The 24,379-nt window shown below is 34.0% G+C and overlaps 1 protein-coding gene across 1 annotated transcript in view; it reads left to right on the forward strand.

Moving 5' to 3' along the window:
* The window catches only part of LOC121430358 (neurocan core protein-like), a 31,179-nt gene extending 7,157 nt beyond the window's left edge, over positions 1 to 24,022 (forward strand). Inside the window, exons 4-6 of the mRNA XM_041627639.1 lie at positions 17,221 to 17,319; positions 23,019 to 23,269; positions 23,678 to 24,022. Of these exons, the coding sequence (XP_041483573.1) occupies positions 17,221 to 17,319; positions 23,019 to 23,269; positions 23,678 to 23,932 (605 nt within the window). The 3' untranslated portion in view covers positions 23,933 to 24,022. The remainder of the gene's footprint in view (positions 1 to 17,220; positions 17,320 to 23,018; positions 23,270 to 23,677) is intronic.
* Positions 24,023 to 24,379: the final 357 nt, after the last annotated feature.

A 24,379-nucleotide genomic window follows, 5' to 3' on the forward strand; every position in this document is an offset into this window, starting at 1 on the left:
TAGAGCTTTAAATATCAAAATGGAGACAGCTTTAAAGAATGGATTGAATGGATAGAGCTTTATAGAACTAAATGGATAGAGCTTTCAAGGATGGAAAGGATAGAGCTTCAAAGAACTGAAGGGACAGAGCTTTAAATAATAGAATAGATATAGCTTCAAAGACTGAAACTCTATCCTCTGAATGGAAAGAGTTTGAAATAAAGGAATGGATAGTGTTAAAAAAACACAAATGAATAGAGCTTTAAAGAATGGAATGAATGAATAGAACTTTAAAGAACTGAATGGATAGAGCATGAAAGAGCTGAATGGATAGAGCTTTAAAGATTGGAATAGATAAAAGCTTGAAAGAACTGAATGGATGAAGCTTCAAAGAATTGAATGGTTAGAGCTTTAAAGAACTAAATGGATAGAGCTTTTGAAGAATGGAATGAATAGAGCTTGAAAGAACTGAATGAATAAAGCTTCAAAGAACTGAAGGGACAGAGCTTTAAATAATAGAATGGATAAAGCTTCAAAGACTGAAACTCTATCCTCTGAATGGAAAGAGCTTGAAATAATGGAATGTATAGAGTTAAAAAAAACAAATGTATAGAGTTTTAAAGAATGGAATGAATGAATGAATAGAACTTTAAAGAAGTGAATCGATCGAGCATTAAAGAGCTGAATGGATAGAGCTTTAAAGATTGGAATGGATAAAGCTTGAAAGAACTGAATGGATAAAGCTTCAAAGAATGGAATGGTTAGAGCTTTAAAGAACTAAATGGATAGAGCTTTAAAGAATGGAATGAATAGAGCTTTAAAGAACTGAATGTATAGAGCTTCTGAAGAATGGAAAGAATATAGCTTGAAAGAACAAATGAATAGAGCTTTAAAGAATGGAATGGATAAAACTTTATTGAGGTTAAAGAATTGAATAGATGGAGCTATAAAATGCTTTAAATAATGGATAGAACTTCTTAAGATGAGAATGTGGAAAGCTTTAAGGAACTGAATGGATATAGCTTCAAAGATTGAAGCACTATCCTCTGAATGAAAAAAGCTTGAAATAATGGAATGGATAGAGTTTTAGAAAAAAACAAATGTATAGAGCTTGAAAGAATGGAATGAATGAATAGAACTTTAAAGAACTGAATGGATAGAGTATTAAACAGCTGAATGGATAGAGCTTTAAATAGTGAAATGGAGACAGCTTTAAGGAACTGAATGGATATATCGTCAAAGACTGAAGCTCTATCCTCTGAATGGAAAGAGCTTGAAATAGCGGAACGGATAGAGCTTTGAAAAAACAAATCGATAAAGCTTTAAAAAAAATGGAATGAATGGATAGAGCTTTAAAGAACTGAGTGTAAAGAGCTTCAAAGAATGGAATGGATAGAGCTTTAATTATCAAAATGGAGAGAACTTTAAAGAATGGAATGAATGGATAGAGCTTTAAAGAACTCATTGGATAGAGCTTTAAAGAATGGAATGGGTAGAGCCTGAAAGCACTGAATGGATAGAGCTTCAAAGAATGGAATGGATGGAGCTTTAAATATCAAAATGGAGACAGCTTTAAAGAATGGAATGAATGGATAGAGCTTTATAGAACTAAATGGATAGAGCTTTAAAGAATGGAAAGGATAGAGCTTTAAAGAACTGAAGGGACAGAGCTTTAAATAATAGAATGGATATAGCTTCAAAGACTGAAACTCTATCCTCTGAATGGAAAGAGTTTGAAATAAAGGAATGGATAGTGTTAAAAAACACAAATGAATAGAGCTTTAAAGAATGGAATGAATGAATAGAACTTTAAAGAACTGAATGGATAGAGCATGAAAGAGCTGAATGGATAGAGCTTTTAAGATTGGAATAGATAAAAGCTTGAAAGAACTGAATGGATGAAGCTTCAAAGAATTGAATGGTTAGAGCTTTAAAGAACTAAATGGATAGAGCTTTTGAAGAATGGAATGAATAGGCTTGAAAGAACTGAATGAATAAAGCTTCAAAGAACTGAAGGGACAGAGCTTTAAATAATATAATGGATATAGCTTCAAAGACTGAAACTCTATCCTCTGAATGGAAAAAGCTTGAAATAATGGAATAGATAGAGTAAAAAAAAAATGTATAGAGCTTTAAAGAATGGAATGAATGAATGAATAGAACTTTAAAGAACTGAATCGATCGAGCATTAAAGAGCTGAATGGATAGAGCATTAAAGATTGGAATGGATAAAGCTTGAAAGAACTGAATGGATAAAGCTTCAAAGAATGGAATGGTTAGAGCTTTAAAGAACTAAATGGATAGAGCTTTAAAGAATGGAATGGATAGAGCTTTAAAGAACTGAATGTATAGAGCTTCTGAAGAATGGAAAGAATATAGCTTGAAAGAACAAATGAATAGAGCTTTAAAGAATGGAATGGATAAAGCTTTATTGAGGTTAAAGAATTGAATAGATGGAGCTTTAAAATGCTTTAAATAATGGATAGAACTTCTTAAGATGAGAATGTGGAAAGCTTTAAGGAACTGAATGGATATAGCTTCAAAGATTGAAGCACTATCCTCTGAATGAAAAAAGCTTGAAATAATGGAATGGATAGAGTTTTAGAAAAAAACAAATGTATAGAGCTTGAAAGAATGGAATGAATGAATAGAACTTTAAAGAACTGAATGGATAGAGTATTAAACAGCTGAATGGATAGAGCTTTAAATAGTGAAATGGAGACAGCTTTAAGGAACTGAATGGATATATCGTCAAAGACTGAAGCTCTATCCTCTGAATGGAAAGAGCTTGAAATAGTGGAACGGATAGAGCTTTGAAAAAACAAATCGATAAAGCTTTAAAAAAATGGAATGAATGGATAGAGCTTTAAAGAACTGAGTGGAAAGAGCTTCAAAGAATGGAATGGATAGAGCTTTAATTATCAAAATGGAGAGAGCTTTAAAGAATGGAATGAATGGATAGAGCTTTAAAGAACTCATTGGATAGAGCTTTAAAGAATGGAATGGATAGAGCCTGAAAGCACTGAATGGATAGAGCTTCAAAGAATGGAATGGATAGAGCTTTAAATATCAAAATGGAGACAGCTTTAAAGAATGGATTGAATGGATAGAGCTTTATAGAACTAAATGGATAGAGCTTTCAAGGATGGAAAGGATAGAGCTTCAAAGAACTGAAGGGACAGAGCTTTAAATAATAGAATAGATATAGCTTCAAAGACTGAAACTCTATCCGCTGAATGGAAAGAGTTTGAAATAAAGGAATGGATAGTGTTAAAAAAACACAAATGAATAGAGCTTTAAAGAATGGAATGAATGAATAGAACTTTAAAGAACTGAATGGATAGAGCATGAAAGAGCTGAATGGATAGAGCTTTAAAGATTGGAATAGATAAAAGCTTGAAAGAACTGAATGGATGAAGCTTCAAAGAATTGAATGGTTAGAGCTTTAAAGAACTAAATGGATAGAGCTTTTGAAGAATGGAATGAATAGAGCTTGAAAGAACTGAATGAATAAAGCTTTAAAGAACTGAAGGGACAGAGCTTTAAATAATAGAATGGATAAAGCTTCAAAGACTGAAACTCTATCCTCTGAATGGAAAGAGCTTGAAATAATGGAATGTATAGAGTTAAAAAAAACAAATGTATAGAGTTTTAAAGAATGGAATGAATGAATGAATAGAACTTTAAAGAACTGAATCGATCGAGCATTAAAGAGCTGAATGGATAGAGCTTTAAAGATTGGAATGGATAAAGCTTGAAAGAACTGAATGGATAAAGCTTCAAAGAATGGAATGGTTAGAGCTTTAAAGAACTAAATGGATAGAGCTTAAAGAATGGAATGGATAGAGCTCTAAAGAACTGAATGTATAGAGCTTCTGAAGAATGGAAAGAATATAGCTTGAAAGAACAAATGAATAGAGCTTTAAAGAATGGAATGGATAAAGATTTATTGAGGTTAAAGAATTGAATAGATGGAGCTTTAAAATGCTTTAAATAATGGATAGAACTTCTTAAGATGAGAATGTGGAAAGCTTTAAGGAACTGAATGGATATAGCTTCAAAGATTGAAGCACTATCCTCTGAATGAAAAAAGCTTGAAATAATGGAATGGATAGAGTTTTAGAAAAAAAACAAATGTATAGAGCTTGAAAGAATGGAATGAATGAATAGAACTTTAAAGAACTGAATGGATAGAGTATTAAACAGCTGAATGGATAGAGCTTTAAATAGTGAAATGGAGACAGCTTTAAGGAACTGAATGGATATATCGTCAAAGGCTGAAGCTCTATCCTCTGAATGGAAAGAGCTTGAAATAGCGGAACGGATAGAGCTTTGAAAAAACAAATCGATAAAGCTTTAAAAAAAATGGAATGAATGGATAGAGCTTTAAAGAACTGAGTGGAAAGAGCTTCAAAGAATGGAATGGATAGAGCTTTAATTATCAAAATGGAGAGAGCTTTAAAGAATGGAATGAATGGATAGAGCTTCAAAGAACTGAAGGGACAGAGCTTTAAATATAGGAATGGAAAGAGTTTCGAAGAATGGAATGGATAAAGCTTTAAAAGTGTGAAATTTATTGAGCTTAAATAATTGAATAGATAGAGCTTTTAAGAGCTTCAAATAAGGGAGAGAACTTTTAAAGATGAGAATGAGAAAGCTTTAAGGAACTGAATGGATATAGCTTCAAAGATTGAAGCTCTTTCCTCTGAATGGAAAGAGCTTGAAATAATGGAATGTATAGAGCTCTAAAAAAACGAATGGATAAAGCTTTAAAGAATGGAATGAATGGATAGAGCTTTCAAGAACTGAGTGGAAAGAGCTTCAAAGAATGGAATGGATAGAGCTTTAATTATCAAAATGGAGAGAGCTTTAAAGGTGGAATGAATGGATAGAGCTTTAAAGAATTCATTGGATAGAGCTTTAAAGAATGGAATGGATAGAGCTTTAAAGAGCTTCAAAGAAGGATAGAACTTTTAAAGATGAGAATGGGAAAGCTTTAAGGAACTGAATGGATATAGCTTCAAAGATTGAAGCTCTTTCCTCTGAATGGAAAGAGCTTGAAATAATGGAATGGATAGAGCTAAAAAAACAAATGTATAGAGCTTTAAAGAATGGAATGAATGAATAGGACTTTAAAGAGCTGAATGGATAGAGCTTTGAATAATGAAATGGAGAGAGCTTAAAGGAACTGAATGGAGAGATCGTCAAGGACTGAAGCTCTATCCTCCAAATGGAGAAAACTTGAAATAATAGAATGGATAGAGCTTTGAAAAAACAAATGGATAGACCTTTATAAAATGGAATGAATGGATAGAGCTTTAAAGAATTGAAGGGCCAGAGCTTCAAATAATGGATTGGATAGAGCTTTAAAAAACAAATGGATAGAGCTTTAAATAATGGAATAAATAAAGCTTTAAAAACGTGAATTTGAGTGAGCTTTAGGAATTGAATAGATAGAGCTTGAAAGAGCTTTAAAGAATGAATAGAACTTCTAAGAACTGAATGGATAGAGCTTCAAAGACTGAAGGTGTATTCTCTGAATGGAAAGAGCTTGAAATAATGGAATAGATTTAAAAAATGAAATGAATGAATAGAACTTTAAAGAACTGAGTGGAAAGAGCTTCAAAGAATGGAATGGATAGAGTTTTAGAAAAAAACAAATGTATAGAGCTTGAAAGAATGGAATGAATGAATAGAACTTTAAAGAACTGAATGGATAGAGTATTAAACAGCTGAATGGATAGAGCTTTAAATAGTGAAATGGAGACAGCTTTAAGGAACTGAATGGATATATCGTCAAAGACTGAAGCTCTATCCTCTGAATGGAAAGAGCTTGAAATAGCGGAACGGATAGAGCTTTGAAAAAACAAATCGATAAAGCTTTAAAAAAATGGAATTAATGGATAGAGCTTTAAAGAACTGAGTGGAAAGAGCTTCAAAGAATGGAATGGATAGAGCTTTAATTATCAAAATGGAGAGAGCTTTAAAGAATGGAATGAATGGATAGAGCTTTAAAGAACTGAATCGATAGAGCATTAAAGAGCTGAATAGATAGAGCTTTAAAGATTGGAATAGATAAAAGCTTGAAAGAACTGAATGGATGAAGCTTCAAAGAATTGAATGGTTAGAGCTTTAAAGAACTAAATGGATAGAGCTTTAAAGAATGGAAGGGATAGACCTTTAAAGAACTGAATGTATAGAGCTTTTGAAGAATGAAAAGAACATAGGTTGAAAGAACTGAATGAATAGAGCTTCAAAGAACTGAAGGGACAGAGCTTTAAATATAGGAATGGAAAGAGTTTCGAAGAATGGAATGGATAAAGCTTTAAAAGTGTGAAATTTATTGAGCTTAAATAATTGAATAGATAGAGCTTTTAAGAGCTTCAAAGAAGGGAGAGAACTTTTAAAGATGAGAATGAGAAAGCTTTAAGGAACTGAATGGATATAGCTTCAAAGATTGAAGCTCTTTCCTCTGAATGGAAAGAGCTTGAAATAATGGAATGTATAGAGCTTTAAAAAAACAAATGGATAAAGCTTTAAAGAATGGAATGAATGGATAGAGCTTTCAAGAACTGAGTGGAAAGAGCTTCAAAGAATGGAATGGATAGAGCTTTAATTATCAAAATGGAGAGAGCTTTAAAGGTGGAATGAATGGATAGAGCTTTAAAGAATTCATTGGAAAGAGCTTTAAAGAATGGAATGGATAGAGCTTTAAAGAGCTTCAAAGAAGGATAGAACTTTTAAAGATGAGAATGGGAAAGCTTTAAGGAACTGAATGGATATAGCTTCAAAGATTGAAGCTCTTTCCTCTGAATGGAAAGAGCTTGAAATAATGGAATGGATAGAGATAAAAAAACAAATGTATAGAGCTTTAAAGAATGGAATGAATGAATAGAACTTTAAAGAGCTGAATGGATAGAGCTTTAAATAATGAAATGGAGAGAGCTTAAAGGAACTGAATGGATAGATCGTCAAAGACTGAAGCTCTATCCTCCAAATGGAGAAAACTTGAAATAATGGAATGGACAGAGCTTTGAAAAAAAACAAATGGATAGACCTTTATAAAATGGAATGAATGGATAGGGCTTTAAAGAACTGAAGGGACAGAGCTTCAAATAATGGATTAGATAGAGCTTTAAAAAACAAATGGATAGAGCTTTAAATAATGGAATAAATAAAGCTTTAAAAACGTGAATTTGAGTGAGCTTTAGGAATTGAATAGATAGAGCTTGAAAGAGCTTTAAAGAATGGATAGAACTTCTAAGAACTGAATGGATAGAGCTTCAAAGACTGAAGGTGTATTCTCTGAATGGAAAGAGCTTGAAATAATGGAATAGATTTAAAAAATGAAATGAATGAATAGAACTTTAAAGAACTGAGTGGAAAGAGCTTCAAAGAATGGAATGGATAGAGTTTTAGAAAAAAACAAATGTATAGAGCTTGAAAGAATGGAATGAATGAATAGAACTTTAAAGAACTGAATGGATAGAGTATTAAACAGCTGAATGGATAGAGCTTTAAATAGTGAAATGGAGACAGCTTTAAGGAACTGAATGGATATATCGTCAAAGACTGAAGCTCTATCCTCTGAATGGAAAGAGCTTGAAATAGCGGAACGGATAGAGCTTTGAAAAAACAAATCGATAAAGCTTTTAAAAAAAATGGAATTAATGGATAGAGCTTTAAAGAACTGAGTGGAAAGAGCTTCAAAGAATGGAATGGATAGAGCTTTAATTATCAAAATGGAGAGAGCTTTAAAGAATGGAATGAATGGATAGAGCTTTAAAGAACTGAATCGATAGAGCATTAAAGAGCTGAATAGATAGAGCTTTAAAGATTGGAATAGATAAAAGCTTGAAAGAACTGAATGGATGAAGCTTCAAAGAATTGAATGGTTAGAGCTTTAAAGAACTAAATGGATAGAGCTTTAAAGAATGGAAGGGATAGACCTTTAAAGAACTGAATGTATAGAGCTTTTGAAGAATGAAAAGAACATAGGTTGAAAGAACTGAATGAATAGAGCTTCAAAGAACTGAAGGGACAGAGCTTTAAATATAGGAATGGAAAGAGTTTCGAAGAATGGAATGGATAAAGCTTTAAAAGTGTGAAATTTATTGAGCTTAAATAATTGAATAGATAGAGCTTTTAAGAGCTTCAAAGAAGGGAGAGAACTTTTAAAGATGAGAATGAGAAAGCTTTAAGGAACTGAATGGATATAGCTTCAAAGATTGAAGCTCTTTCCTCTGAATGGAAAGAGCTTGAAATAATGGAATGTATAGAGCTTTAAAAAAACAAATGGATAAAGCTTTAAAGAATGGAATGAATGGATAGAGCTTTCAAGAACTGAGTGGAAAGAGCTTCAAAGAATGGAATGGATAGAGCTTTAATTATCAAAATGGAGAGAGCTTTAAAGGTGGAATGAATGGATAGAGCTTTAAAGAATTCATTGGATAGAGCTTTAAAGAATGGAATGGATAGAGCTTTAAAGGGCTTCAAAGAAGGATAGAACTTTTAAAGATGAGAATGGGAAAGCTTTAAGGAACTGAATGGATATAGCTTCAAAGATTGAAGCTCTTTCCTCTGAATGGAAAGAGCTTGAAATAATGGAATGGATAGAGCTAAAAAAAACAAATGTATAGAGCTTTAAAGAATGGAATGAATGAATAGAACTTTAAAGAGCTGAATGGATAGAGCTTTAAATAATGAAATGGAGAGAGCTTAAAGGAACTGAATGGAGAGATCGTCAAGGACTGAAGCTCTATCCTCTGAATGGAAAGAGCTTGAAATAGCGGAACGGATAGAGCTTTGAAAAAACAAATCGATAAAGCTTTTAAAAAAATGGAATTAATGGATAGAGCTTTAAAGAACTGAGTGGAAAGAGCTTCAAAGAATGGAATGGATAGAGCTTTAATTATCAAAATGGAGAGAGCTTTAAAGAATGGAATGAATGGATAGAGCTTTAAAGAACTGAATCGATAGAGCATTAAAGAGCTGAATAGATAGAGCTTTAAATATTGGAATAGATAAAAGCTTGAAAGAACTGAATGGATGAAGCTTCAAAGAATTGAATGGTTAGAGCTTTAAAGAACTAAATGGATAGAGCTTTAAAGAATGGAAGGGATAGACCTTTAAAGAACTGAATGTATAGAGCTTTTGAAGAATGAAAAGAACATAGGTTGAAAGAACTGAATGAATAGAGCTTCAAAGAACTGAAGGGACAGAGCTTTAAATATAGGAATGGAAAGAGTTTCGAAGAATGGAATGGATAAAGCTTTAAAAGTGTGAAATTTATTGAGCTTAAATAATTGGATAGAGCTTTTAAGAGCTTCAAAGAAGGGAGAGAACTTTTAAAGATGAGAATGAGAAAGCTTTAAGGAACTGAATGGATATAGCTTCAAAGATTGAAGCTCTTTCCTCTGAATGGAAAGAGCTTGAAATAATGGAATGTATAGAGCTTTAAAAAAACAAATGGATAAAGCTTTAAAGAATGGAATGAATGGATAGAGCTTTCAAGAACTGAGTGGAAAGAGCTTCAAAGAATGGAATGGATAGAGCTTTAATTATCAAAATGGAGAGAGCTTTAAAGGTGGAATGAATGGATAGAGCTTTAAAGAATTCATTGGATAGAGCTTTAAAGAATGGAATGGATAGAGCTTTAAAGAGCTTCAAAGAAGGATAGAACTTTTAAAGATGAGAATGGGAAAGCTTTAAGGAACTGAATGGATATAGCTTCAAAGATTGAAGCTCTTTCCTCTGAATGGAAAGAGCTTGAAATAATGGAATGGATAGAGCTAAAAAAAACAAATGTATAGAGCTTTAAAGAATGGAATGAATGAATAGAACTTTAAAGAGCTGAATGGATAGAGCTTTAAATAATGAAATGGAGAGAGCTTAAAGGAACTGAATGGATAGATCGTCAAAGACTGAAGCTCTATCCTCTGAATGGAAAGAGCTTGAAATAGCGGAACGGATAGAGCTTTGAAAAAAAACAAATGGATAGACCTTTATAAAATGGAATGAATGGATAGGGCTTTAAAGAACTGAAGGGACAGAGCTTCAAATAATGGATTAGATAGAGCTTTAAAAAACAAATGGATAGAGCTTTAAAGAATGGAATAAATAAAGCTTTAAAAACGTGAATTTGAGTGAGCTTAAGGAATTGAATAGAGCTTGAGAGCTTTAAAAAATGGATAGAACTTCTAAGAACTGAATGGATAGAGCATTAAAGAGAACTGAATGGATAGAGCTTCAAAGACTGAAGGTGTATTCTCTGAATGGAAAGAGCTTGAAATAATGGAATAGATTTAAAAAATGAAATGAATGAATAGAACATTAAAGAACTGAGTGGAAAGAGCTTCAAAGAATGGAATGGACAGGGCATAAAAGAACTGAATTTGATAGAGCTTAAAGGATGGAATGGATAGAACTATTAAGAACTGAATGGATAGAGCATGAGCTGAATGGATAGAGCTTCAAAGACTGAAGGTCTATTCTCTGAATGGAAAGAGCTTTAAAGAATGTAATGGATAAAACTTTAAAAAGTGAATTTGATCGAGCTTAAAGAACTGAATAGATAGAGCTTTAGAGAGCTTTAAGGAATGGATAGAACTTCTAAAGATGAGAATGGGGAAAGCTTTAAGGAACTGAATGGATATAGCTTCAAAGACTGAAGCTCTATCCTGTGAATGTAACAAGCCTGAAATAATGGAATGGATACAGCTTAAAAAAACAAATGTATAGAGCTTGAAAGAATGGAATGAATGAATCGAACTTTAAAGAACGGAATGGATAGAGCATTAAAGAGCTGAATGGATAGAGCTTTAAATAATGAAATGGAGAGAGCTTTAAGGAACTGAATGAATATAGCGTCAAAGACTGAAGCTCTATCCTCTGAATGGAAAGAGCTTGAAATAATGGAATGTATAGAGCTTTAAAAAAACAAATGGATAAAGCTTTAAAGAATGGAATGAATGGATAGAGCTTTAAAGAACTGAGTGGAAAGAGCTTCAAAGAATGGAATGGATAGAGCTTTAATTATCAAAATGGAGAGAGCTTTAAAGAATGGAATGAATGGATAGAGCTTTAAAGAACTCATTGGATAGAGCTTTAAAGAATGGATAGAGCTTTAAAGAGCTTCAAAGAAGGATAGAACTTTTAAAGATGAGAATGGGAAAGCTTTAAGGAACTGAATGGATATAGCTTCAAAGATTGAAGCTCTTTCCTCTGAATGGAAAGAGCTTGAAATAATGGAATGGATAGAGCTAAAAAAACCCAAATGTATAGAGCTTTAAAGAATGGAATGAATGAATAGAACTTTAAAGTGCAGAATGGATAGAGCTTTAAATAATGAAATGGAGAGAGCTTAAAGGAACTGAATGGATAGATCGTCAAGGACTGAAGCTCTATCCTCCAAATGGAGAAAACATGAAGTAATGGGATGGTTAGAGCTTTGAAAAAACAAATGGATAGACCTTTATAAAATGGAATGAATGGATAGAGCTTTAAAGAATTGAAGGGCCAGAGCTTCAAATAATGGATTGGATAGAGCTTTAAAAAACAAATGGATAGAGCTTTAAGGAATGGAATAAATAAAGCTTTAAAAACGTGAATTTCAGTGAGCTTAAGGAATTGAATAGATAAAGCTTGAAAGAGCTTTAAAGAATGGATAGAACTTCTAAGAACTGAATGGAAAGAGCATTAAAGAGAACTGAATGGATAGAGATTCAAAGACTGAAGGTGTATTCTCTGAAGGGAAAGAGCTTGAAATAATGGAATAGATTTAAAAAATGAAATGAATGAATAGAACATTAAAGAACTGATTGGAAAGAGCTTCAAAGAATGGAATGGACAGGGCACAGAAGAACTGAATTTGATAGAGCTTAAAGGATGGAATAGATAGAACTATTATTAAGAACTGAATGGATAGAGCATGAGCTGAATGGATAGAGATTCAAAGACTAAAGGTCTATTCTCTGAATGGAAAGAGTTTGAAATAATGGAATGGATAGAGCTTTAAAGAATGGAATGAATTGATAAAGCTTTAAAGAACTCAATGGATAGAGCTTTAAAGAATGGAATAGATAGACCTTTAAAGAATGGAATGGATAAAGCTTAAAAGAACTGAAGTGGAGGGTTTTAGAGACTGCAATGGATAGAGCTTTAAAGAATGTAATGGATAAAACTTTAAAAAGTGAATTTGATCGAGCTTAAAGAACTGAATAGATAGAGCTTTAGAGAGCTTTAAGGAATGGATAGAACTTCTAAAGATGAGAATGGGGAAAGCTTTAAGGAACTGAATGGATATAGCTTCAAAGACTGAAGCTCTATCCTGTGAATGTAACGAGCTTGAAATAATGGAATGAATAGAGCTTTAAAAAACAAATGGATAGAGCTTGAAAGAATGGAATGAATGAACCGAACTTTAAAGAACTGAATGGAGACAGCTTTAAAAAATGGAATGAATGGATAGAGCTTCATAGAACTCAACGGATAGAGCATTAAATAATGGAATGGATAGAACTTGAAAGAACTGAATGGATAGAGCTTCAAAGAATGGATAGAACTTTAAAGATCTCAATGGATAGAGCTTTTGAAGAATGGAATGAATTGAGCTTGAAAGAACTGCATGAATAGAGCTTCAAAGAACTGAAGGGACAGAGCTTTAAATAATGGAATGGAAAGAGCGTTGAAGAATGGAATTGATAGAGCCTTAAAGAACTGAAGCTCTATCCTCTGAATGATAAGAGCTTGAAATAATGGAATGGATAGAGCTCTAAAGAATATACCGAATGGATAAAGCTTGAAAGAACTGAAGTGGAAAGGGTTTTAGAGACTGCAATGGATAGAGCTTTAAAGAATATAATGGATAAAACTTTAAAAAAGTGAATTTGATTGAGCTTAAAGAAATGAATAGATAGAGCTTTATAGAGCTTTAAGGAATGAATAGAACTTCTTTAAAATGAGAATGGGGAAAGCTCTAAGGAACTGAATGGATATAGCTTCAAAGACTGAAGCTCTCTCCTCTGAATGGAACGAGCTTGAAATAATGGAATGCATAGAGCTTTAAAAAACAAATGTATAGAGCCTGAAGAGTGGAATGAATGAATCGAACTTTAAAGAACTGAATGGATAGAGCTTAAAAGAGCTGAATGGATAGGGCTTTAAATAATGAAATGTAGAGAGCTTTAAGGAACTGAATGAATATAGCGTCAAAGACTGAAGCTCTATCCTCTGAATGGAAAGAGCTTGAAATAATGGAATGTATAGAGCTTTAAAAAAGCAAATGGATAAAGCTTTAAAGAATGGAATGTATGGATAGAGCTTTCAAGAACTGAAGGGACAGAGCTTCAAATAATTGATCGGATAGAGCTTGAAAAAACAAATGTATAGAGCTTTAAAGAATGGAATGAATAGAGCTTTAAAGAACTGAGTGGAAAGAGCTTCAAAGAATGGAATGGATAGAGCTTTAAAGAACTGAGTGGAAAGAGCTTCAAAGAATGGAATGGACAGGGCATGAAAGAACTGAATTTGATAGAGCTGAAAGGACGGAATGGATAGAATTTTTAATAACTGAATGGATAGAGTTTTTAAGAACTGAGTGGACAGAGCATTAAAGAGCTGAATGGATAGAGCTTCAAAGACTGAAGGTCTATTCTCTGAATGGAAAGAGCTTGAAATAATGGAATGGATAGAGTTTTAAATATCAAAATGGAGAGAGCTTTAGAGACTGGAATAAATGGATAGAGCTATAAATAAGTCAATGAACAGAGCGTTGAATAATGGAATGGAATGAATAGAGCTTGAAAGAACTGAATGGATAGAGCTTTAAAGAATGGAATGGATAGAGCTTTGAGTATCAAAATGAAGACAGCTTTAAAGAATGGAATGAATGGATAGAGCTTCATAGAACTCAAAGGATAGAAATTTAAATAATGGAATGGATAGAGCTTGAAAGAACTCAATGGATAGAGCTTTCAAGAATGGAATGGACAGAGCTTGAAAGAACTGAATGGATAGAGCTTTTGAAGAATGGAATGAATTGAGCTTGAAAGAACTGCATGAATAGAGCTTCAAAGAACTGAAGGGACAGAGCTTTGAATAATGGAATGGAAAGAGCTTTGAAGAATGGAATGGATAGAGCCTTAAAGAACTGAAGCTCTATCCTCTGAATGATAAGAGCTTGAAATAATGGAATGGATAGAGCTCTAAAGAATATACCGAATGGATAAAGCTTAAAAGAACTGAAGTGGAAAGGGATTTAGAGACTGTAATGGATAGAGCTTTAAAGAATATAATGGATAAAACTTTAAAAAGTGAATTTGGTTGAGCTTAAAGAATTGAATAGATAGAGCTTTATAGAGCTTTAAGGAATGATTAGAACTTTTAAAGATGAGAATGGGGAAAGCTTTAAGGAACTAAATGGATATAGCTTCAAAGACTGAAACTCTATCCTCTGAATGGAACGAGCTTGAAATAATGGAATGGATAGAGCTTTAAAAAACAAATGTATAGAGCCTGAAAGAATGGAATGAATGAATAGAGCTTTATAGAACTGAGTGGAAAGAGCTTCAAAGAATGGAATGGACAGGGCATGAAAGAACTGAATTTGATAGAGCTGAAAGGATGGAATGAATAGAATTTTAAAGAACTGAATGGATAGAGCATTAAAGAGCTGAATGGATAGAGCTTTAAAGAGCTGAATGGATAGAGCTTCAAAGACTGAAGGTCTATTCTCTGAACGGAAAGAGCTTGAAATAATGGAATGGATAGAGTTTTAAATATCAAAATGGAGAGAGCTTTAGAGACTGGAATAAATGGATAGAGCTATAAATAAGTCAATGAACAGAGCGTTGAATAATGGAATGGAATGAATAGAGCTTGAAAGAACTGAATGGATAGAGCTTTAAAGAATGGAATGGATAGAGCTTTGAGTATCAAAATGAAGACAGCTTTAAAGAATGGAATGAATGGATAGAGCTTCATAGAACTCAAAGGATAGAAATTTGAATAATGGAATGGATAGAGCTTGAAAGAACTCAATGGATAGAGCTTTCAAGAATGGAATGGACAGAGCTTGAAAGAACTGAATGGATAGAGCTTTTGAAGAATGGAATGAATTGAGCTTGAAAGAACTGCATGAATAGAGCTTCAAAGAACTGAAGGGACAGAGCTTTGAATAATGGAATGGAAAGAGCTTTGAAGAATGGAATGGATAGAGCCTTAAAGAACTGAAGCTCTATCCTCTGAATGATAAGAGCTTGAAATAATGGAATGGATAGAGCTCTAAAGAATATACCGAATGGATAAAGCTTAAAAGAACTGAAGTGGAAAGGGATTTAGAGACTGTAATGGATAGAGCTTTAAAGAATATAATGGATAAAACTTTAAAAAGTGAATTTGGTTGAGCTTAAAGAATTGAATAGATAGAGCTTTATAGAGCTTTAAGGAATGATTAGAACTTTTAAAGATGAGAATGGGGAAAGCTTTAAGGAACTAAATGGATATAGCTTCAAAGACTGAAGCTCTATCCTCTGAATGGAACGAGCTTGAAATAATGGAATGGATAAAGCTTTAAAAAACAAATGTATAGAGCCTGAAAGAATGGAATGAATGAATAGAGCTTTATAGAACTGAGTGGAAAGAGCTTCAAAGAATGGAATTGACAGGGCATGAAAGAACTGAATTTGATAGAGCTGAAAGGATGGAATGAATATAATTTTAAAGAACTGAATGGATAGAGCATTAAAGAGCTGAATGGATAGAGCTTTAAAGAGCTGAATGGATAGAGCTTCAAAGACTGAAGGTCTATTCTCTGAACGGAAAGAGCTTGAAATAATGGAATGGATAGAGTTTTAAATATCAAAATGGAGAGAGCTTTAGAGACTGGAATAAATGGATAGAGCTATAAATAAGTCAATGAACAGAGCGTTGAATAATGGAATGGAATGAATAGAGCTTGAAAGAACTGAATGGATAGAGCTTTAAAGAATGGAATGGATAGAGCTTTGAGTATCAAAATGAAGACAGCTTTAAAGAATGGAATGAATGGATAGAGCTTCATAGAACTCAAAGGATAGAAATTTGAATAATGGAATGGATAGAGCTTGAAAGAACTCAATGGATAGAGCTTTCAAGAATGGAATGGACAGAGCTTGAAAGAACTGAATGGATAGAGCTTTTGAAGAATGGAATGAATTGAGCTTGAAAGAACTGCATGAATAGAGCTTCAAAGAACTGAAGGGACAGAGCTTTGAATAATGGAATGGAAAGAGCTTTGAAGATTGGAATGGATAGAGCCTTAAAGAACTGAAGCTCTATCCTCTGAATGATAAGAGCTTGAAATAATGGAATGGATAGAGCTCTAAAGAATATACCGAATGGATAAAGCTTAAAAGAACTGAAGTGGAAAGGGATTTAGAGACTGTAATGGATAGAGCTTTAAAGAATATAATGGATAAAACTTTAAAAAGTGAATTTGGTTGAGCTTAAAGAATTGAATAGATAGAGCTTTATAGAGCTTTAAGGAATGATTAGAACTTTTAAAGATGAGAATGGGGAAAGCTTTAAGGAACTAAATGGATAATAATTTTAAAGAACTGAATGGATAGAGCATTAAAGAGCTGAATGGATAGAGCTTTAAAGAGCTGAATTGATACAGTTTCAATGACTGAAGGTCTATTCTCTGAATGGAAAAAGCTTGAAATAATGGAATGGATAGAGCTTTAAATGTCAAAATGGAGACAGATTCAAAGAATGGAATGAATGGATAGAGCTTTATAGAATTCAGTGGATAGAGCTTTAAAGAATGGAATGAATAGAGCTTGATAGAATTGAATGAATAGATCTAGAACTGAAGGGACAGAGCTTTAAATAATGGAATCGATAAAGCTTTAAAAATAGTGAATTTGATTGAGCTTAAAGAAATGAATAGATAGAGCTTTAAATAATGGATTGAACTTCTAAAGACGAGAATGGGGAAAGCTTTAAGGAACTGAATGGATATAGCTTCATAAACTGAAGCTCTATCCTCTGAATGGAAAGAGCTTTAGAATAATGAAATGGAGAGAGCTTTAAGGAACTGAACAATCACAATTTTATCATCATAATCATTATCCATCAACGTATCACCACCATCATCACCACCTACAACATTTCCATTATCGTCATCACCATCATCCATTTTCATTAGTATCACTAATACCACCACCGAATCATTTTAAACTTATGTTTTTTTTCTTGCAGCATGTCTTTCTAATCCATGTCTAAATGGTGGAACATGTACGGAGACTCTCCAAGCATACACCTGCGAATGTACCGCTGCTTACGAAGGTCAACACTGTGGTAAGTCAGCCTGCAATCACAAATAAAGAATGAATCTTTATTTAAATTTCCACACAGCATTACAGAAAAGAATAGTGTAAAATGATATTATTATAACAGCAATGCTACTTGCAGAATCGGAAAATCACAATTGTCCAACGTGGAGGTAGGTATACATGTAAATACAAATATCTAAATAATAAAATCGTCAAAAGAATGTACACGTATTTGAGAAAATTAGGTATAGGCCTTTAAGAAGTATGACTTGTGGACTGAAGGCCATCGAGTAAGACATCATCAAGTAAATAATAGAAATAATAAATAATAATGAAAATAATGTAATACATTATTTATATAACATAACACTTCATGGAATAGGTCAAACCTGTCAAGTTATAAGGCATGAGAGAAGAAGGTAGAGAAACAGAGAGGGAGTTGAGGGAATAGAGGGATGGTGGTAATGTGAGGGGTGAGCAGATAGAAGAATATGAAGGGGAGGGAGGGAGGGGTGCTGGTATGTAAAGGGAAGGTTACACGCACAGGGAATATATATGTGTGTTTGTTGTAGGTTTTTCATAGTCTCGTTGGAAAATGTTAGTGCCCACTGGCTACACATATGACCAAGAAGGTCTACAATCTTGACTTTTTTCGAACGAATCCAAATTAGGATGTGAATTACTAGGCCTAATATATTTTAAAAATATGAGTTCGTTTCGCTTTTACGACTGCTTGTATTGTTATCGTTGACCTGACATTGTGCACTAATAATTATTCGAAATATCAAAACTGTCATTATAAACAAAAGGCCGTGTAATTATGGACACTTCCCTTGATTATAAACAGAGGTTAATTAATTAAATTTCGTCAGGCATGAACGATATTGCCATCGCCTTTTCTCTTATCGTGACCAGCGTTGATCTAATTATTACCGCTGTTCATCAGCATTTACCCCTTCACTTTCCGTTGTATTTACTTGTTTTCTTTCTATTAGTAAATACCATATGATCTAGTTTTTGCCGCTGGTTTCAGAATCCAACCCCTCTCAAAATATTGCATGATTACTATTTGAGATAAATTAATCGAGTTTCGACATAATATTAGAAACTATTAAAAACACCCAATTAGATTAGACGTTGTGTGGCGTGTGCCTGTAATCAAGCTATAAATGCGGAGGGGGGGGGGGGTGCAAATTGATCCAGAGATTCGAGACCATATGGGCGACCTCATTCGGATGGTAGAGACGTCTCAGATACATATAAAAAAAATCATATCTGAATGATTCAAGTCTTTAAAGGCCAAGCCCATCCCAGAAAAATGTTGATTTTTAATAGAGAAATATCAAACTAGCATAAAGCTGAAAATTTCATCAAAATTGGATGTAAAATTGAAAAAAGTTATGACATTTTACTTTTTTTAAAGTTTCGCTTATTTTTCACAAAACAGTTAAATGTACAACTCAGTGCCATGTAAATGAGACAGTCGATGGTGTCACTCACTATTTGTTTTTTTACTGTTATTTATTAAAGATTTGACAAGAGCCAATTAGTCAGGTCCAGATTTGAGAAAAGTAGACTGCCTTAGGCAAATCGTGTTAATGCTGAATTAAGAAGTGCTTTAACATAATTTGAGGGCGCTGAGTCCAAATTTGCTGTTTGCCAACCTTGATTTTGATGTTAAAATCCTCAAATTGGCAAAAACAAAATGGCCACCATTCTACACCCATTTTTACTCTATTCTGACCCCCCAAAACTTGTAACAAACATGTTTGTCAACGGTTTTTGGTACTACTTGATCTAAAAAATAACATACTAAAAATCCACCAAAATCCGTATCCGGGAAAGTGGATATTTTCAAGATGGCGTCTAAAATGGCCGCCATATACTGAAAATTAATTTTATCTACCCTAGACACCTTTTCCGGTGCATACATGTATTCAATGGTGGAAGGCGAAAAAGGAAAGAGTGAACATAAGCACTCCAGGGTACCTGAAAATCCAAGATTGCGTGAAAATGGCTGCCATGGCCTAAAAAATCATAATTCATCTTTTACGTATTTTAGTGTCATTTATTTGGGTTATATTCATTGGTGATTTCAAGGGTCAAGAAGTAAACCGGGACAAGTTACAAGGACAGTCAACAGCCCAATGTCCAAAAAATCCAAGATGTCTTTCAAAATTGGAGCCTAAAATAGCTGTCATCTAAAAACCCCAAACCCGACATATAGTTTGTTTAATACCTGCCTTGGGCATCATGATGTTGGTGTCTAACCCATGGTTTAATGGGTCAAGAAATACGTTGGAACAAGTAAAAAGACAGTCTATGGTCCTTCATGTCCCAAAATCCAGGATGATTTGCAAAAATGGAGTATAAAATGTCTGTCGTTAATTAAAAACCGACACAGTTTTGTTTAATAACCGCCTGGAGAATATGATTTTTTAGTATAACGCATGGATTAAAAGGTCAAGTATTAGATTGGGACAAGTTACAAGGACAGTTAGTGGTTCCATTATGTCCAAAAATCCATAATGGCTTCCAAAAATGGAGTCTATATAGGCCGTTCTCACCGAAAAACTGACATAGTTTGTTTAATATCAGCCCGGGGTATATGATTTTGGTGTTAAACCCATGGTTTAAAGGGTCAAGTAATAAATAAGGACAAGTTACAAGGACAGTCAGAGATCCAGCATGTCCAAGAATCCAACAAGGCTTCCAAATTTGCGGGGTCTAAAATGGCTATTGTTACCTAAAAACTGTCATAGTTTGTTTAATATCCGCCTGGGGTATATGAATATGTTGTCTAACCCTTGGTTTAAATGGTCAAGTAATACATTAGGATAAGTTACGAGGACAATCAATGGTCCTGTAGGTCTAAAAATCCAAGATGGCTTCCAATTAAGGAGACCAAAATGGCTGCTGATACTCAAAAATTGACATAATCTATTTAAAATCCATTTGGGAAATATGATGTTCAGTTGCTGTCTACACTATGGTTTCAAGGGTTGAATAATACTTTTGGATTAGTTACAATGGTATGAAATGGTCCATTTTGCCTATAATTTAAAGTTTGCTTTCAAAGTGAGTATTAAAAGACTTCCATCAGCTAAACTTAGTCATAATTAGGTGAACAAAATCTACACTACATGTATTGTGGTTTGAAGGCTGAAATAATAAATCGGAACTAATAAAAAAGATGGTCAGTTTCCTTTTCGTCGTAAAAAGTTCAAAGCGACTTCTAAGATGAGAGGACTGCTGTCCTCTCATCATGAAACCATAGGATAGTCCTGAGCACAAAAATGACGTGTCTTGAAATACTTATCAGTGAATTATGGAAATTTTTAGGTGAAAGAGTACCTTATTTTTTAAAGTTTGTTTTTGGATGTTTACTTATTGGTGCACCACCACTTATTATTCACTAATTCTTGTAAAACATATTTTCATGAGTCTTAGAAACAGAGACACCAAAACAGTAGCACTAGATGGGATATAAAGTATTGTCATTTTTGTAATAATGGTGGCCAATTCGAATGTAATTTTTGGAGCGTTCTTCAATCTTTTGACAAAATGGACATCTGTCTTCACCTATATCGACCCTTGAAATCATGAGAAATGCCCAAAAATGTTCTTACATTGTAGGTAGATAGTATATGAACTTTTCAGCCAGATTTTTAAGAAATAGCATCTATTTTTTAAGCCATCATTATTTTGGGGGGGCAAAACTGCACCACTGATAAACCTTGAAATTTTTCCAATGTAATTTTCCCCTTTTGAATCATGATTTTTTATGTTTTATTTTATTCTCGGTAGACCCCAAAGTTATTTCTACCAGGTTGATATTATATGAATTTGGACCATTTCAAAGTTACAACGTCCATTAGAAGCCATTTTGGAAGGTAATCTTGGATTCTCTGACACACTCACTGACTTTCTTGTAAACATGTCCTGATTCATTATTTGCCTTGAAAGCTTCTTGATTATTTTGATTTTGAGGATTTACTTCATTTTTGGAGTTGATGGTACAACGACTGCCGTTGTGGACGCTATGTTAGATTTCCAGGTAACCTTGACAACGTTTTGTAACTATAACCTGTGTCAATATAGACTTTGTTTAATCCTAACATGCCTAAGTTTCATGAAATAAACATCTAAACCCTAAAAGTTATGAAATTTCAAAAACTTAACCTCGGTTAAAATTTGATGTTGACTTCGCCGCCACCGTCGGAAAAGCGGCGTCCATGTCTTGCTTCTGCTATGCAGGCGAGGAAAAAATGGTGGACACGTTAACGATATCCAATGTGAATATGCCAGCATCGCCCCAAATTATCAAACATTTTGCCATATTATTTAGCAAATCAGCAGCTGTGAATCATGGCAGCCATCTTGGAATTAAAGATGGCGGACGAATCAATGGGACACATTATGTTTGCAACCCTGGGTATAAAAAATAACGCATAGATCCCAATTTTTAAATATAATCACCCATAAAAATCGTTTAATATGGGAAACTGCATTAAAAATGCCGCCATTTTAATTTTTGCCGATTTGAGGATGAAAACGTCGGAATCAAGTTTGGCAAACAGCATTTTTGGGTTCAGCACCCCTGAATTACCTTAAAACAATTGATAAATCAGCATTAACACAAAATGCCTAAAGCATTTTTTCTGAGCACGTTTCCTAAAATCTGGACCTGACTAAATTTGAATGAACGACATAGTATTAAAATAATGGTAATTCCGTATGATCGGGGTGGGGGGGGGGGGGGGTTATCTTTGTTTCACTTGACAATATGGACAAACTTAGAATATTTTATATAATAAAATACAAAGAAATAGTTAGTGGATGATGTCATCATTCTCCTCATTTGCATACCGATCAGGCTGTACATATAACTGTTTTGTGAAATAAAGCGAAATTTTAGAATGTCATAACTTTCTTGTTTTACGTCCGATCTTGATGAAATTTTCAGTGTTATACTCGGTGGAATTTTATTTTTATTCAAATTAACTTTTTGCTGGAGTGGATTGTCCTTTAAGACGCAACTATACACCCAAACGCGCACCCAAACACCATCTTACTCACTCTCTCTCTCTCGCACACACACACATGCACACACAAACAATACTCACATACTAACGCACAACCATACATACTCCTAAGCGTTTTTGATAATGGATTGGAGAAGAATGACATAAACCCATACTCGTTCTGCAAATGAACGCTATACCGCGCCTAGTCTTTGTGGTTTTCATGAAATCATTCTGTCAAAATAGTTCTGTCTATTCGCTTTTGTGAATAGATCCAATGTATTTTGCGTGTCTGAAACTTTCCATGTTAAACATTGCGAATATTACAATGGGCGATAATATTAAATTAAGCAATTAATGAAATAATTAATTATTGTATTGTCACGTTTCACTATTTTTTGAAAATCGGTAGGATTTTTTGCATGATTGTGTCACAATTTCGTCTTCAAACTCTGATATATTTCAACACTGAGGACATAATCGTGTACATAAATTTACAAATAATATCAAATTTCTACGAAAGAAGGCAGGTGACTCATGCATGCATTTATTAAAAACATACTATAAATCCTACGTTTTCCTCCTGACCTGACTTGGTGGTTGAAACTTTTAAATACTCTTTTCCTAATTATTTTGCAAAATATATATCTATTTCTTTTCTTTGTGTGTGTCTTTTTTTTTTTACTTGAAAACAACTTAGAGACGCCCGCTGCACCGCCTGTAGTATCGCCCCCAGGGGTGATGCCTACTCCATGCCCATGGAGTCAAAGCTGTCCAGATTCTTGGAGTACTTTTCAAGGCAATTGTTATCAGTACATCCGCACCTCGGTACACTTCAGTCCTGCGTTGTCGAGTTGCAGAGCTAGCGTCCAATCGAACTGCGAAGCTGACCTCGTTTCCATTCACAGTCTTATCGAGTTGGAATTCTTGAAGCAGATCTGCGAAACAACGGTATGGATGTAGCAGAACTTTCGAAATTAAGACGGACGGGAGGGAGGAAAGTTGATTCAGATTAAACCGACCTGCGCATGATCAGTCCTTATAAAAATTAGGGACTCTTTAATGAAGTCAAACCTTCTAACCTATAGCCACCCTTCCCCACTATGTGCACCCCAAACCCATAGCACCGGTCTAGGTATACTTCTTCCCTCCTAATTTTCACCAAACCTATACCCTATAAATCCTTGGAATTTAGGTTGTACCCATACCATTCAACTGTTCATTTTCTTATTGCACCCAAAACTACCCACCTCTATCTACTCTACTCCCTCATTAATTCACTCGACCCTCAATCCATGGCACCTGTATCTCTTAACTCGCCCACTCCATTAACCCTCTCCACTTTCTATCATCCTACAGCTGCACTCGAATTGCGACTCGCAGTGGATTGGACTCAGTCGGAGTTCCTACTCCAACCCATTTGCGTGGACGGACGAAACGCCTCTCAACTACACGGAATGGCAGAACGGAGAGCCTACCAGCATCGGTCCTGGTGGCTACTTCTCATTGTTTTGCGTCCAGATGAATATGACCTCTTTGGAATGGGTAACGACATCATGTTCTGAAGAAGTTAGTTCATATACTTGCAAGTTTTCAATGAAACAGATCAGTTAGTGTGTTGTCGGGCCTCCCACAGATTAAACCATCTATTGAGAGTTTTGAGGGAAGGAAATGGTTATCATTCGAGGAAGAAGTTCAAACTCCGACAAAAATTATAATCTTCTTAGTGTTTTTTTTATTCTTACGTATTATGTGTGTTCGTTTAGATATTGTTAATAATAAAAGTGTAATAATCGAATACCACGCACTTATTTGTAATAATATCATCGAGAGCCAGGTCAAGTAAAGACTTTCTCCTCTTTCAAAATCATGTATCAAATGTAATGATCATTTCCGATAAGGCATTGTATCTACATTTCTCTTTGTATTCTAAGTGTCAGTATCGGAATGCGTTTTGCATTGATTATATTTCATGAACATTGGTTATCGATGAAGGCAGATATTTAATCTAAATAAAAAAGCAACAGTTCAATTTTCCTCTTCGAATCAATGGATGCCTTA

Source organism: Lytechinus variegatus, chromosome 16, assembly GCF_018143015.1.
Source record: "Lytechinus variegatus isolate NC3 chromosome 16, Lvar_3.0, whole genome shotgun sequence".
Taxonomy (NCBI): domain Eukaryota; kingdom Metazoa; phylum Echinodermata; class Echinoidea; order Temnopleuroida; family Toxopneustidae; genus Lytechinus; species Lytechinus variegatus.